We start from the raw sequence: 17,441 nt of genomic DNA, 5'->3' as shown, positions 1-17,441 counted from the left end.
TCAAGTATATATTAAATTAAAGCCAACCTACTAAAAATGTAGAAAGCCACATATATCTATATGTAAATATTTACATATGTATATATAGATACTTTCTTGTTATAAAAGATGAAGAAAAATAAATCAAAGAGCTACACAGAGAGCATTAAATACACAGAGAGCATTGCTGGACGTCTTGAGCAGATCTTCAGAGATGGAGAAGAAAGCAAAAGCGTTGGGTGGTATTCTTCAAAAAGTCACACATCCACCACCATCTTTTTGTGGATAGCTAGGCCACCTACAACAGTACAGAATTCCTCAAAAGATATTCTCCCATCTCTGTCCTTATCTGCATTTATTATGGTTTTGTCTACAATCTGTTGTAATTGTGTACCTTTCAGATTGTTGCCCGCCATGATCTTCAACATCTGGAAGAGTTCTCCATTGGAAATATAGCCGTCTTTATCCATGTCATAGATTCGGAAAGCAAACCTCAACTTCTGTTCCTTATCGCCTTTGACACTGAACTGAGAGAATCCTTCAAAGAATTCTTTGAAGTCAACTTCTCTATTCCCGTCTGGGTTGAATATATCTATTACCAGCTGTACTAAAGGATTCTGTTGTAACTTAGGCAGAGTCATGAACTCTTCCACGCTCAAAGAACAAGTCAAGCTTCTTGAATCTCTTTCCTAGCCTTTTAATTTCATCAGCATGAAAGTGTGAGCACATTTCCAAAGGGTAACTCGCCTCATTTCCCATCTTGCTAGGCAAGCGGTGCTGGCGGCGGCTGTAGGTTCCTGGGACGTGGCTTTGCTGTCTGGTGCGGGGCAGGGTACTACAGGGCCTGGACCCTGAGTGAGGCGGGTGGAGTCTCGTTTAGAGATGGCGTTGGCGGTAGGAGAGGGTTGCAGCGGCTCACGCTGACCGCAACTTCAAGGCCTGGATAATGCATTTTCAATGATGGGTAAGGAAGAAATGCATTCTTGTCATAACAACATAAACAGACGCAGTCTTATTTATGAAATAAAAAGGTGGAGATGTTGAGAGCATTTGTTGTCACTTTTAGTAAATTGGTAAGAATATTTGAAATTGGGCTAAGACAAGGAAGTAAGCTCCAGAAAAATTGAGCTGAGGAATGTACCCTTGTTTCTTGATCATCTTGATCCATCCCTAGAAACAGTGACCTTGGGACTTTTGTTTATGCCTTGTTTGTTCCATGATTATATTGTTTATGCCTGGTTTATTCCTTGATTACTTTGTTTATGCCTTAGAACTGGCCATATTCTTTGCACATACCTAGAATGAGATTAAAAGCAGACTAGGAGAAATTAAAGCCCCTCCAGCACTTGCTGGAGTCATGTTTTAGTGTTGTCTTTTCTTTCCTTAGTCCTCACTCTGTCCCTTAAAACCCTGTTGATTGACAGAGCTGACTTGGCCAGAAGTTGTATACTTTCTTATAATTTACCCTTTTCTAATAATATTTTACAAAAATAATTATTACAAGAAAAATTAATTACAAATATTCATTTGATATAATAGTAGGACAGCTATCTTAGTCCTCATGCCATACTGAAGTATGCACATCATTTCCTACAATCTGTAGGGTGTTTGGGCTCATATACCTTTAGTTTTTTCCTTAAAGTCATTACTTTAGAGTGGTAATTGCATTTAGGTCAAGAAAAACTTCTGATTAGAGAACTTAATGGCAACAACCTAAAGGCAGCTAATAATACCTTTATATTAAATATGTCCCTCAATGTCTCCATCAAGAATCACAGATAAAACTAAGAAATGTATACTACCCATTATTATTATATTATTTTAATATTTTATTATTATAAAAAATCAAATATTTGTTCCAAATATGACTATGAAAGGGGCTCTCCAACTGCAATTACTCCTAATTTTGGTAATGCCTATCTTGTGCCTAAATGTAAACAATTTGGTATAAATATTCAGTATAAAGGTAAAACAATATTGTGAATGGAAATGTACCTTTAATTCACCTCAGGGAAGTTTTTTCTTCAAGGCTTGCTGTCACAGTCTTTTAACCTAGGCTACTACTGGAATCTTCTAACCTCAATACAGTCACCTAGGCCTAGAATGCCTTCAGTCTCTGAGACTTGCTGGGCTTGATACTGAATAAGTTCTTTCTGATCTCTGGCTTTCTAATTCTACTTGGGTGTTGTGGCTCAAACTCTTCTCCAAGCTGACTGATTCAATCTAGTTTCTTGCTCAGCCTCTGACTTTTTGCTCTCCTGGGCCTCAAACTAACTCTCGCAATCTGTTCTAGTCTTCTACTTCCTTCTCATTCTCTTGCTTTTTCTTTCTTCGGATATGTCTAGCTTGTTCTCTCTCTGTATCTCCTCTCAGCAAAATTGCAATGGTTTAAATGAAAAGGCTTTTTCTTTGTCTCTCTGAGCTGTTCCCTCTCTTTTCTCCTGAGAGTTGGGCACATGCTATTCTGCAGGTCTTTCTATGATTCATCACTTTGCCTCTCAATTAGACATCACTTTCAAAGGTGGGTGCTACCTTCTAAAAACTAGCTCTATCTTCACTGTTTGCTCTTAAAGGTGTACACTAAGGGCATGTCTGCATTCTACACAGAGAGACTAAAGGTGTGGGCTTAGGGCTGAGTCACACAACTAGTAGAAAAAAATGTTTTGTCTGTTTTCTGTTTTTGTGTCTGTTTTGGTTTTGTTTGTTTATTTTTTATCTTCAGATTTTATTCTCCTCTTGGTTCATCCTTCGACTGTTCCACATCTCCTCCCTGCCTACCCTGTCTCCTTGAGAGGTCCCTACCTCACCAACCCCATCAGATTTCTAAACTTCTCCAGTCTCTTGAGGGTTAGACTAAACCCAGACTCAGTAGTCCTCTGCTGTATTTGTGTTGGGGACCTCATATCTGCTGGTGCATGTTGCCTGGTTGGTGATCCAGGGTCTGAGAGATCTCAGGGGTCCAGGTTAATTGAGACTGCTGGTCCTCTTACAGGGTCACCATAGTCATTAGCTTCCCCAGCTTTTTCTTAATTCAAACAGAGGGGTCAGCATCTTCTCTTCATTGGCTCAGTGCAAATATCTACATCTGACTCTTTGAGTTGCTTGTTGGGTCTTTCAGAGGGCAGTCATGTTAGGTCCCTTTGTGTGAGTGCTCCATAGCCTCAGAAATGGTGTCAGGCCTTGAGGACTCCCCTTGCACTGGATCCCCCTTTGGACCAATTGCTGGACCTTCTTTTCCTCAGTCTCATCTCCATTTCCATCCCTGCAGTTCTTCAGACAGGAACAATTATGAGTCAGAGTTTTGATTGTAGGATAGCAAACCCATGCTTCACTTCATGCCCTGTGGACTTTATGCTGTAAGTGGACTCTACAAGTTCCATCTCTCGATTTCATCTAATGTCTCTCTCTTTGATTCCTGAGAGTTTCTCAACTCCCAGGTCTCTGGAATATTCTGAAGGGTCCTCCCTGTCTCCTTCCTCCTGAGGTCTCTTATTTCCATTCTTTTTTCTGGCCCTCAGGGATTTAGTCTTTTTCCCCACCCAATACCAGCTCATGTTTCCTTACCCCAACCACTGTCCCTTTTCCCTCCCAGGTGCCCCCTCCATCCCCCCTTGTGGTTGCTTTCTTCTCCTCCCAAGTGGGACTGAAGCATCCTTACTTGTGCCTTTAAGCTTGTTGAACTTTTAGAATTTTGTGGACTGTATCATGAGTATTCTGTACTTTCTTTTATATATATTTGGCTAATATCCACTTATCCGTGCATGTACTTTTGGGTGTGAGTTACCTCACTTAGGATGATATTTTCTAGTTCCATTCATTTGCCTGCAAATTCCTGATGTCCTCATTCTTTTTTTTTAATTATTTATTTTATTTTATTTTTTCCTTTATGTCCTCATTCTTAATAGCTGAGTAGTATTCCATTTGGTAAATGAATCATATTTTCTGCATCCATTCTTCTGTTGTGGGACATCTGGATTGTTTTCAGCTTCTGAATATCACAAATAAGTCTTCTACGAACATAGTGGAGCATGTGCCCCTGTGGAATGGTGGGGCATCTTTCAGATATATTCCCAAGAGTGGTATTGCTGGGTTTTTAGGTAGATCTATTTCCAATTCTGAGGAACCTCCAACTTGATTTCCAGCATGTTTGTACCAGTTGGCAATCCCACCAGCAATGGAGAAATGTTCTTCTTTCTCAACAGCCTTACCAACATGGGTTGTCACTTGAGGTTTCGAAATTATCCATTTTGATTGGTATAAAGTGAAATCTAAGGTTCATTTGCAATTCTCTGATCACTAAGTACTTTCAATATTTCTTTAGGTGCTTCTCAGCCATTAGTGATTGCTCTGTTGTGAATTCTTGGTTTAGTCCTACACCCATTTTTTGATAAGCTTGTTTATGGTGGTTAGCTTCCTGAATTCTTTATATATTTTGGATATTAGCCCTCTAACAGATGTGGGGTTAGAGAAGGCTATTTTCCTAATGTGTAGGATGTTGATTTGGCTTCTTGACTGTGTCCTTTGCTTTACAGAAACTTTCCAGTTTCAGTTCTTGATCTTAGAGAATGAGCCACTGGAGTTTTCCCTGTGCCAATGAGCTCAAGGCTCTTTTCCACTTTCTTTTCTATTAGATTGAGTATATCTGGTTTTATGTTGCAATCTTTGATTCACTTGGACTTGAGCTTTGTGCAAAGTGATAAATAGGGGTTTATTTTAATTTTTCTACATACAGACAACCAGCTAAACCATTTATTAAAGATGCTTTCTTTTTTCCATTGTATATTTCTGGCGTTTTTTGTAAAATATCGAGTGTGCGTAGGTGTGTGGTTTTATTTCTGGGTCTTCAAATCTATACCAATGATCAGTCTATATGCTTTTGTACCAATACCATGCACTTTTTATCACTATCACTCTGTAGTTGAACTTGAAGCCAGGGCTGGTGATTTCCCCCAGCCATTCTTTTATTATTAAGAATTGTTTTCACTATTCTGCTTTTTTTTCTTTCTGGAGGAATTTGAGAATTACTTTTTCCATGTCTTTGAAGAATTATGTTGGGAATTTGACAGAGATTACATTGAATTTGTAGGTTGCCTTCGGTAGGATGGCCAACTTTTCTATGTTAATTTTGCCAATCTATGAGCATGGGAGATCTCTCCATTTTCTGAAATCCTCAATTTCTTTCTTGAGAGACTTGAAATTCCTGTTATATAGATCTTTCACTTGTTTGGTTAGAATTACCCCCAAGATATTTTGTATTATTTTGGCTATTGTGAAGGGAGTTGTTTCTCTAATTTGTTTCTCAGCCACTTTCTCATTTGTATAGAAGAAGGCTATTGATTTATTTTTATTTGAGTTAATTTTATATCTGGCCACTTTGCTGAAGTTGTTTATCAGCTGGAGAAGTTATCTGTTAGAATTTTTGGGGTTGCTTATGTATACAATCATTTCATCTGTAAATAGTGGTACATTTATTTCTTTTTTGCCAATGTGTATCTCCTTAATCTCTTTTTGTTGTCTCATTTTTCTAGCTAGCACTTCAAGTACTATATTGAATAGATATGGGGAGAGTAGCCATCCTCGCCTTTTCCCTAATTTCAGTGGGATTGCTTCAACTATCTCTCGCTTTAATTTGATATTGGCTGTTGGTTTGCAGTAAATTGCATTTATTGTGTTTAGGTATGAAACTTGAATTCCTGATCTCTCCAATACTTTCAACATAAAGGGGTGTTGTATTTTGTCAAATGCCTTTTCTGCATCTAAGGAGATGATCATGTGATTTTTTTTATATAGTGGATGATGTTAATGGATTTTAATATATTGAACCAACCTTGCATCCACTGTCTAATGAAGCCTACATGATCATGATGAATGATGGTTTTGATATATTCTTGGATTCAGTTTGCAATGATTTTATTGGGCGTTTTTTAATTGAAATTCATAAGCGAGTTGGTCTGAAGTTCTGTTTTTTGGTTGGGTCCTTATTTGGTTTAGGTATCAAAGAAATTGTGGCTTCACAGAATGAATAAGCCAATGTTCATTCTGTTTCTATATTATGAAATAGTTGAGGAATATTGGTATCAGGTCTTCTTTGAAGGTTTGGTAGAATTCTGGACTACATTCATCTGTCCCAGGCTTTTTTGTTTGGGAAGTTTTAATAAATTTTTCTACTTTTTTATGGGATGTGGGCCTGTTTGAATAGTTTACCTGGTCTTGATTTAACTTTGGACAGTGGTATCTGTCTAGAAAACCATCCATTTCAACTAGATTTTCTAGTTTTGTCGAGTATAGCCTTATGTAGAAGGATCTGATAATTTTTAAAATTTTGTCCATTTCTGTTGTTTTGTCTCCCCTTTCATTTCTGCTTTTGTGAATTTGGATACTGCCTTTGGGCCCTTCAGTAAGTTTGGCTAGGAGTTTATCAATCTTATTGATTCTCAAAGAACCAGCTTTTGGTTTTGTTGATTCTTTTTATTGTTTTCCTTTTCCTATTTGGTTAATTTCAGCCCTGAATTTGACTATTTCCTGCTCTCTACTCCTCTTGGGTGAGTTTTTGTTCTAGAGCTCTCAGGTGCGCTGTTTAGTTGCTAGTATAAGACCTCTCAAGTTTTTTTTTAACTAGGCCATTTAGTGCTATGAATTTCTCTTATTCTTGCCTTCATTGTGTCCCATAAATTTGGGTATGATGTGTCAATATTTTCATTAAATTTCAGGGAGCCTTTAATGACTTTCTTTATTTTTCTCTGACCAAATTATCTTTGAGTAGAGTTGTTCAGATTCCACGTGTGTGTGAGATTTCTGTTGCTTTTGTTGTTATTGAAGATCATCCTTTGACCATGGTGGTCTGATAGGGTACCTGAGATTATTTCAATCTTCTTGTATCATTTGAGGGATGTTTTGTGACCAATTATATCATCAATTTTGGAGAAGGTACAATGAGGTGCTGAGAAGAAGGGGTATTCTTTTGTTTTAGAGTGAAATGTTCTGTAGATATCTCTTAAATCCATTTGGTTTATAACTTCTTTTAGTTTCACTGTGTTTCTGTTTAGTTTTGGTTTCAATGACTTGTCCTTTGGTGATAGTGGGGTGTTGAAGTCTCTCACTTTTATTGTGTGGAGTTCTATGTGTGTTTGAGCTTGAGTAAAGCTTCTTTAGATAACACAAATGTGGGGTTCATAGTGAGATTAAATATCTTGTAATGTGTGAACAAAGTACAATATTTTCAGAATATAATAAAATGTTATTACAAATAGTATTCCATCCATCTTATATCCCAGAAGCTGTTGCCTTTATGTGGGATATGATCTTCTAGCTAGGCTGTTTTGTTTGGCCTCGTTGGGTGAGGATGCACCTAGCCTTACAGAGTCTTGATGTGCCAGCATCAGGGATACCCATTACACTCCTTGCCACTTGCTAGATGAGAAGGGCAGTGGGGATGTTGGACGGACTGTCTGACAAGGGTGTTCAGGAGAGGACAGTAAGTAAGATGTAAAGTGAATTAGAAAAAAATTCAATTAAAATAAAAATACATTGCTTTTTTACCTTTTGGCTAAGATCAATTGTAAAATAAAAAAATACTATTCATTTTATCTTGTATTTCAGGTTTCCTTTTATATTCCATTGTAGCTTGATAACTTATCCAATGAATAACCCCTATTAAATAGGTGAACAAAATAGTCTTTTAAAGGCATTTTAATTTTTTTCCTACAAATATACCATTTCGGTGCAGTAGCTTGTAGGACCACAGCCATATAGCTTAGGAGTTAGCACTTTTCTGATGGAACGAAAGTTACTTTTTGTTTCCATCTCTTGTCATAGTCTGTTTTTCTTTACACATTTGATTTCTACAACATTGTGAGATCCCTTTATATTTCTCTACAGCCTTCCTGTTCACCATGTGGCAGCTTTTGTTGTGCATCTGACTTCTTTATCAACATAAGTGACATGGCTTTTTTCTTCTTTTTTCCATTATCAGGCAGATGTTGAGATTCATATTTTGAGTACCCTCAAGATTTGTTAAGATTATAATCATCCTTGTCAAAATGTTTTTTTTTAAATAAACAGGCAAAGAAAATAAAAGCCAGTGAAGGTATGGGACAAAGGATCCATATGCAATATTGGTGAGAACTTGATCTAGTGCCACTACTGTGTAATTTAATATGGAGGCTTCTTAAAGTTAAAACAGCTGAGAACATAATGCATCTCTAAGAACCTAGGTAATAAATGCAAAGGAATGCACGTCTATATAATACAGAGACTCCTGCACATCCACATATTTATTATTACATCATTTATAATAGTCATCAAATGACTTCATCTGTAAAGCCAATAAAACTTAGATATGAAACTTACCTACATGTTAATTAAATGATAAATAAAGAGGTATAATGTATACATTCAAAGACTTTTCCCTTATTTCTAACAATTGAAATATCATCAGTCCTATATATTTTCCTGGGAACACAGTGCTTTCATCCTTTAAGGGTGAAATACACCAGAATCAAAAAGACAAATCAGTGAATGTTTTCTACATATATAGAAGCTGTATTTTACACACACACACACACACACACACACACTCCACATATGAAAAGAGATAGATTATTTTGGAATGAAATGAGAAATGGATTATATATGTGAGTGAAGATATAACACTTACCACTTGTAGAAAAGAAAAAAAATGTTTTTATGTATACTGCAACTAAATAATTTGATCTGAAGACTTATGTCATTCATTTCAATGCTTCCTGGAAAACTAATAGATTTTAAAATGCATATTTGTAACTCTTGCTTTAATTCATGCATGACAACTTTAGCTTGTCATGCATTTGTAAAGTAGAATTGTGGTTGCAGCCATTGTACATTATATGATATATTTTTAAAGTGATAATTACTTTCAAACTGAAAAATTAAGTTTCTAGTAATATATGATTCTGATTGCTTTGAATTATAGGTAATGCACATAATATGACAGAATTTTGTATTACCTATACTGCTATTGGAGATATTATGTACATGCCTTCTTTAATAAAAGTATAATTGAACATCCAAATGACTCTAAAAATGTACAAAATTACATTCTTGTCTTCTGTTCACATAAATATTGATAATTAGATATAGTAGTAAAGGAAAGAAGCAGTACTCAAAAACTTTTCTAAAATAAACAAAATTATATCTCAGTGTGTCCTGATATTCATTTTCTTTTTCTTTTTTTCAATGGAATTTTTTATTTACATTTTAAATGTTATTCCCTTTCCTTGTTCCCCATCCATAAACCCCTATCCCATCTCACCTCCTCCTTCTTCTATGAGGGTGTTCCCCTGCCTGTCCACCCACTCCTTCCCACCTCCAGCCCTGACATTCCCTTAAACTGAGTGGTTGAGCCTTGGTAGAACCAAGGGCTTCTCCTCCCACTGGTGCCCAACAAGGCTAACCTCTGCTACATATGCAGCTGGAGCCCTGAGTCTTCCGATGTGTACTGTTTGGATGGCAGTTTAGTCCCTGGAGGCTCTGGTTGTTGGTATTGTTGTTCTTAAGGGGTTGCAAGCCCCTTCAGCTCCTTCAGTCCTTTCTCTAACTCCTCCACTGGGAACCCCATTCTCAGTTTAATGGTTGGCTGTGAGCATCCACATCTGTTTTTATTGTGCTCTGGCATAGCCTCTTAGGAGACAGCTATATCAGGCTTCTGTCAGCATGCACTTCTTGGCAGCAGCCATATTGTCTGAGTTTAGTTCATTTTCTTTTCTTATTCTTTCAACATTAATTTTAGGAAGTCTTTAGAGACTAAGACAAATCGAACCAATTTTGGTAATGATTAGCTTTGTGCATTTAGTCTTTCAGGTCCTAGTGCAGCCAATAATTGTCCTGTGCTTCCAGTTCTTCATTTTTTGTGTTTTCAGTGAATTGGCACACATATCCTTTGCTTTCTATGGATAACTATATCAGGCAACTGTTAAATTTCACAGTTCATATCTATCCTGGCTCAGGACATGGTGTGATTAAGGTGAACACATCTGCACTTCCTAATCATGATGGGACAGAACAGTAACTTTAACTGGTAGGTACAGAGAATGTGGAAGAGTGAATGTGTACTGAAATTTTTCTTTATATATTGTGCAGACACACTTCCCAGTTCTGGTATAATGAAGAGACAATATTAACAAAATGATTTCAGTTTTTTGGACTATGAAATATATATTATGTTGTACTATATGTACTAGATATCTCATTTGAGATTAGTTTTTCATTGACCCTGATTCTACATATAGTTATTTCACATCAAATGAATGCCTCTAAATTATTTCTTATAAATCTCAAAGTGTCTATGTTGTCCATGATGAGGAAAAAAGTAGGACTAGTCTATTCACCATAACATCGAGTATTGTCTTTATTGGTACTCTGAATATATAAAGTCTTTCTATATGCTGTTTTCCTGTCACATTTTCAAAAATGAAACATTATATTATTACTTTGAGTCAACAGCTCCAAGATTGTCAGGTAGAAAAAATTAAGCCATGTATATATTGTTTGGATTTATTATAGACACAAGTTGTCATGCCATGAAAAACAGCAGTGAGCCATTTAATAAAACCAACAATTTCACTTCCTATATTCCAGAAAGATATCACATCTCCTTGTCTTCTTCCTTTTGGAATTTAACACCAATTCCAAGTGAAATCATTGCAATTAGTAGGTTTTTTTTTCTCTAGGAAAGAAATATATTGGGATAACCAAAGTATGCATATCATAACTCAGAACAGAGCTGTTTTTTCTAATCACTCTAGTATATATGCACAGCCTTCACAAATTATCTCCCTTCTTACTTTAGTCCGCACAATTTCAAAAGAAGAGATAGTGTCTGGTCTTATGTTCTGTATGTTCCAAGAATGATCTACAATGTCCCAAACCAAATTAAAGAATAGCAAATTATTCATAGCTAAAAAGCAAAACATCTTCAAATTAGATACTGAGAACAGGCAACCTAAATCTATTGGGAAATGTTTAAGGCAGTCAAATGGAACTCATACTAAAAGGAGTCCCTTGTAGAGCAGAGTGAGTGATACCTTGTATAAGGATTCCAGTTTAAAGATTAAATATGTAAGATAAGGATGACAACTTCCAGTTGGGCTTCCATGAATTTCCAATGAAGTTCTAATTGAACTATTCCTCCACGTATGGGCTTTCCATGTATGAACTTCCCAATTTTCTGATTCTCTTTACCAATACAGCACTTATATAATGCAGTAAACAATAGAAAAATTCGATGAAAATACCTTACTTTCTAGCTGTTCTCATAGGCACAATGATTTTACTCTTAGGTTCTTTTCCTCTCTTTTCCCTTCCTATCATAGAAACCTCCAGACCTTGGAGGACACTGTCAGAGAAACTTGTTTGGGTCTGAAATATGTAGGAGACAAATACAATTGAGCTCAAACAACACACTACAATTTAATAACCTAATGACCATTAGATTTATTTTTTATTCTTGCTGAGGAACTTTGAAGGAGTCATAAAATGATTTCATAAATACAACTGTGGTGTGGATTTCAGAACACTAACTTAAATAGTCATGGTGACTGGAAATTGATAAAAGAAATCAGTGAATCACATGCAGAGAGTGATTCTTCTATATCAGCATCCTGAGTACAGAAGCTGTTATGTGGGTCTGTCACTACATCATACTCTGATTATTTACTTTTTAGTCTTATTGGTTCCGCTTACTTCTGTGTGTGGGAAGCCAGTATCAAAGCTCATTTCTAGGAGGTACCCATGCTGTATAATTAAAGAAATTTAATAGGTTCCCCATATAAAATTTTTATATATTGTATTATAGTTTTATATATATGTATGCATATATATATTTATGTTTATATATAATATATCTTGCTTGAAATTGACATATATTGTTATTAGAATAATAATGCACATACATATGTGTTTTAAGTGATGTATCATTCAATTTACATTTATACTTTTGGAAAGATAAATAAATTCTTTCATTTCTAATTCTCTGAGGACTATACTACAAGATACAGGAAATGTGAACACAATAACATTTATTAACCATTGATTAAAGTCTTCCATGCCTTAGCTTCCAATTGTTCAAAAGTGATGTAATTTCAGAAGAGTAGCTTCTTTCTTGGCTGCAAAATAATCCTTAAAGTAATTCCTGATTAAAGTAGAAACAAGATAAAACATTCTTATTTGTAAGGTACAATTACGTTTTTTTCACATAGACATTAAAATAATGATAGAAACTTCATTCCATGAAAAGAAAGCACAAATTGGTAGGCATAGATACGTGTATTTTAGACGGAGAAATGTCAAAGAGATTCTAAAGTCATATGCTAATTATTTCCATATGAAAATATCTTGTGTGTTTTGAACCTATTGTGATCAGTTTTTGAGGAAATAAGAGGTACAGATGGGAAAGATTGGAGGAATGAGAATTAAAAGGATCTGATATAGTAACACTTTATAAATTTAAAATGTAAAATGTACCACAATTAATTTATTTTCGTGAAGACAGCTTTTTCAATGATTTTAATTTCATGGCTTACCTTAGATTCTACAGAGGTAGATTCTACAGATATCACAGAGGTAGAATTTTTCTCTCTTTTACCATTGATCAATATAAATGGCATAGAGAAATGAGAGGAAATTTGTATGTGCCTTTTAAGTTTTTTCTATTTATTAAAGATATTACTGAACTATATTAGTTGCATGTTTATTTTTTATTGGATATAATTCTGTCTTTACATTTCAAATGCTATTTCCTTTCTACCCTCTCCCATCTCACTTCTCCTCCCCCTGCTTCTTTAAAGATGCTCCCACTCCCACCCACCCACTCCCACCTTAACACCCTGGCATCCCCTGCACTGGGGAAATGAGTGTTCACAGGATCAAAGGCTTCTCATCCTATTGATACCAGATAATGCCATCCTCTGTTACATATGCAGCTGCAGCCATGGGTCTCTCCATTTATTTGTAATATTCCATGTATTCTTTGAGAATTGTATGAACAGCAAACACATTTATTTTCTGAACTCCACTTGGTGGCATTGTTGTGACTATTGGAAAAATGATATTATCATTACATAGGCATGTTGAAATGTATTTGTGTATTATTAAACAAAGAGATTGCTAGTATAATGTTCTCATGAAATCTTAGTTAACAGAACAATGGAAGATAAGGGCAATTTTTTTTAGAGGTAAACTAATATAACTGATCATGACATTAAAAGTAGATTTTTACTGGAAATAAGAGCACATTCAACCTAATTAACATTCTTGTTTGTGTATATGCCCAAGTAAGTACCAGGAGTATAGGTGGATCTTAAGGTTGAAATCACTACACTTCATTAGTGACCATACAGTTTGTGCTCCCACAAGCAAAAATAAACATTCTACTTTCCCAGTATCCTCATCAGATGAGGTGTATTTATGTATCTTGGCTATTCTAACAGTTGTAATTTCAAATATCAGAGTGATTTTGGTTTGCATTCTCTTGATAGCTAAAGAGGTCGATCATTAACTTAAGCATTTTTTACCAATTCCTTTTCATCTTTTAAGATCTCTCTGCTTTTTAGAACTCATTTTTTGAGGTATTTATTTTCTTCAGTCTTGATTTTTTGGCTTTTTATATATTTTATGTATTAATGTTCTAATTGATATGAAATTGCCCATTTTGTAATCTGTTTATTGCCTTAATTATGTTTTCTTTTACAGTTTCTTGAAGTCATATTTATTAATTTTTGTTCTTAGTGCCTGTGAAATCACTGTCCTGTTACTGAAGAGTAGACACAATGACTAGAAGTAGATGGCTAACACAAAATAAACTCATTTTTTGGTAGACTTTTTGTTTCCTGTTGAGTTTTTGGTATTTTTTTCTCTAATAAGATCTTTTTTGGTACATCACATTATAATTTTGAGTTTTGTGAGATTATTTTTGTTTGTTTCTTGTGTCTTTGTTTTGTTTGTGGTTTTCTATGCTCTTTTGTTTTCTACACAAAGAGAGAAATAAGGGGTATGTGTTTCATTGGTTAGGAATAGGAAATATATGGGGAATGATGGGAGATAGGAAAAACATAATCAAAATACAGTGCAAGAAAAATTTTCAATAAAAAATTAGAAAAGTAAATAATATTCTTTGTGTGAACGGAAAAAATCGCAGATGTTTTGAAGATGTTTCATTGGGAATAAGATTACGTTGAATATCATTCCCCTCACCATTACTTCACATACAAGAGAAACCATTTTAATAAATGTATGTTCTCTCTAGTGAGACTAAACCTACTTGATAATACAAACTAATAGAATCTCATTGTTATAAGGATAGGATTTTATTTTGCACATATAAGTAGGAGGTAACTTTACATAAATACAGTTTTGAAGTATTTTTTGAGTGATATAAAATCAATATCAACATAGATACATTGGTGAGAAAGAGCTACCCATCAAATGCAAGAAATAATTCCAATTGCACAGATGAAATAATAAGAGGATTGCAAAGCACTTAAATTGACTATTTAATTGTAATAAATTTAATTTAAGTGTAAAAACTCCATATGTAATTTTCATATTTTGAAATATATTTATGATATAAATATTATCAAGTATGTATTTCTATATAAAATTGCATGATTGACTGTAACAAGAGTTCTTACTCATTAAGCATTTTCTGAATGTCAGGAAATATTCTAAGACAGCATTTCTCATCCTCAGAAGGAAACAAATACCTTGAAAGTTACTGTCATGTATTTAGTTTCAAAATTAAATTGAAAAATGTGTATGTATGTGTGTGTGTGTGTGAGTGTGTGTGTGTGTGTGTGTGTGTGTGTGTGTGTGTATGTGTGTAAAAGTTGAGATACTCTGGCTAACCAATTAAACACTTAGTCAAGTGTCTTTATGAAGGTATAGAAAGAAAGGAGGTAAATATTTTCCCCAGCTTAAAAATGATGGAGCATTACTGTCAAGTATATTTTCATTACTTATTCATAGCACGATATGCTGAACATGAATATATGTCTTGAATTGGAAATTAAGTAATTGTGTAAAAATTATCAGAATATTTTCTTTAGTCTATTACAAATAAGGTTAATTCTAGTAAATGAGATTTTAGATTTTCTTAAACTAAATTATTCAACTTTATGTTAGAGAATAATTAGAAAAATGGCTGAGCATATTCTTTTGCCTGTGTGGAATATATGACATGGAATAAATAATATATTAAAATTGAAGTTAATTTCATAACTTATATTGACTATTTAATTGTAATAAAATGACATAAACAAAACACTTGGATGGGTGTGTGAAACAGTTTCTATGATTCAATTGAAACATAAAGATAAATTTAGATGTTTAGTCCAGAATTAAACAAACAGATGTGCAGAAAGCCTATGTAATGAAGTGATATCCCCCTTTTCCAGTCCTTTTGTTAACCTTTGTTGCCAGTGATAATAGGTGACCATAGGTCTTACCATATCAGAAAATTTGGGATAGTCAAAAGTAAGGAAGAGATTATTATTTAAATATTCATTTAATTAGTTTGAAATAGAAATAATATTTGTGTGAGGAACTAAATCATTGAGTGTAGAAAGTCAGGAAAAAATTAAAAATTGATATATGAAAATGGTACCTGTAATCCACAAATATTATCAACTTTAATATACTGTTTAAACAAAGCAGTTCTTATTGTTATACAATATGTACAAACCCTCAAACTAATTTTATAATATTCTAAAATAATGGATGGGTATTTGGTATTTTTTGACTTGTTAATTTTCTTTTGCTATAATATTTTTCTTAAATGAACTTCTGTTATTCTCTATTTTCTCTTAAGAATTGTCACTACTTGACTATCATCACAAGTTTTTTCCTCCTTTCTAGAGTTGTTTTTGTCCTAAGATTAATTAAAATCCTCTAATGTGCACATATTTATGACTATATAATAGAAAACATTAAGGATGGGATTCTACACATGCTGTGTTTTCAAAACTGGGATGCATTAATAAGATCTATGAAACTCAAGTAGTAGTATTTTACTTGAGAGAATCTGCATGAGAAATATAAGGAGTTGTGGGTGCTCTTCTATTTGTCTCATCATTTGAATACATTTTCTTCTTCTAAAGGGTGATTCATAATGATGTAAAGAATTTAACAAATGTCTTGGAATTTCATCTCATGGCAATTTCAGAGGATCCAGATCTGCAGCTTTTCCTCTTTGGATTCTTTCTATCAATGTACCTGGTCACTGTGCTTGGGAACCTGCTCATCATCTTGATCATCATCTTTGACTCACACCTCCATACCCCTATGTACTTTTTCCTGTCCAACTTATCTTTGATTGATATATTTTTCATCTCTACCACCATCCCAAAGATGATTGTGGGCCTCAAAATGCATAGCAGAGCTATTTCCTATGCAGGCTGCTTGACACAAATGTCTCTTTTTCTATTTTTTGTATGTATGGATGACATGATTCTAACTGTGATGGCTTATGACCGATTTGTGGCCATCTGTCATCCACTTCGTTACACTGTCATTATGAACCCTCAGGTCTGTGCTGTCTTAATTTTGTTGTCTTTTTCAGTCAGTGTTTTTGAGTCACAGCTGCACAACTTGATTGCCATACAAGTTACTTGCTTCAAGGATGTGGAAATTGCAAATTTCTTCTGTCATCCTTCACAACTCCTTAATCTTGCTTGTTCTAATACACTCAGCAGTAACATAATAATATACTTTATTGGTGTCATACTTGGCATTTTTCCTGTCCTAGGGATCATTTTATCATACTGTAAAATCGTTTTCTCCATTCTGAAAATCCCATCCTCAAGTAGGAAATATAAAGCCTTCTCCACCTGTGGTTCTCATCTGTCAGTAGTTTGTTTGTTTTATGGAACTGGGATTGGTGTGTACCTTGGCTCAGCTGTGTCACATTCTCCACAAAAGAATGCAGTGGCTTCATTGATATACACTGCAGTGAGCCCTATGCTCAATCCTTTCATCTACAGCCTGAGGAATAGAGATATCAGTAATGCCCTGAAGAGATTCCACAGTAGGGTTTTCTAATATTACACCCTATGACTTCCATTTAGGATGCTGGCTTGAAATATAGTATAAAGTCTGTTTGTTCCCAAAATATGTGTGAAGTTGTTGAATAAATTCTGCATCAGGATTTGCACTTATATTGTTTTTTGTTTGTTTAAAATTTGCTTATTTCTTGAAAACATTATCACTGTGGTTGGGATGAATGTGCGATGGCGAGTAAGTATTTTAACAAATTAATGCCAAATTTCACTTCAGAAATTTGAATGCTTATTCAATATGGATGGTATTTATTCTTGCCCACGACTGTGTGTGATTCTGTATGTGTTTCTGTGTGTGTGTGTGTGTGTGTGCTGTGTGCATGTGTGTGCGTGTGCCTGTGTGTGTGTGTTTAAAATGCATAGGTAGTTAAGCTATCA

The 17,441-nt window shown here is 34.7% G+C and overlaps 1 protein-coding gene and 1 pseudogene across 1 annotated transcript; one reads left to right on the top strand and one right to left on the bottom strand.

The window, feature by feature from the left end:
• Positions 1–236: 236 nt before the first annotated feature.
• Positions 237–761, bottom strand: LOC116907798 (annotated as a pseudogene).
• A 15,352-nt stretch (positions 762–16,113) lies between these two features.
• Positions 16,114–17,046, top strand: LOC116907929 (olfactory receptor 7E24-like). The gene has a single exon (XM_032911142.1). The coding sequence runs from the start codon at positions 16,159–16,161 to the stop codon at positions 17,044–17,046; it is 888 nt and encodes a 295-aa protein (XP_032767033.1). The 5' UTR covers positions 16,114–16,158.
• The last annotated feature ends 395 nt before the right edge of the window (positions 17,047–17,441 follow it).

Source organism: Rattus rattus, chromosome 8 (genome assembly GCF_011064425.1).
Source record: "Rattus rattus isolate New Zealand chromosome 8, Rrattus_CSIRO_v1, whole genome shotgun sequence".
NCBI lineage: Eukaryota > Metazoa > Chordata > Mammalia > Rodentia > Muridae > Rattus > Rattus rattus.
Note: the sequence above shows the minus strand (reverse complement) of the source record. Positions and strands in the feature narration are given on the sequence as shown.

What these genes read in the sequence shown, in the direction of transcription:
- LOC116907929 (XM_032911142.1), top strand. Translation starts at nt 16,159, where the DNA reads ATGGCAATTTCAGAGGATCCAGATCTGCAGCTTTTCCTCTTTGGATTC.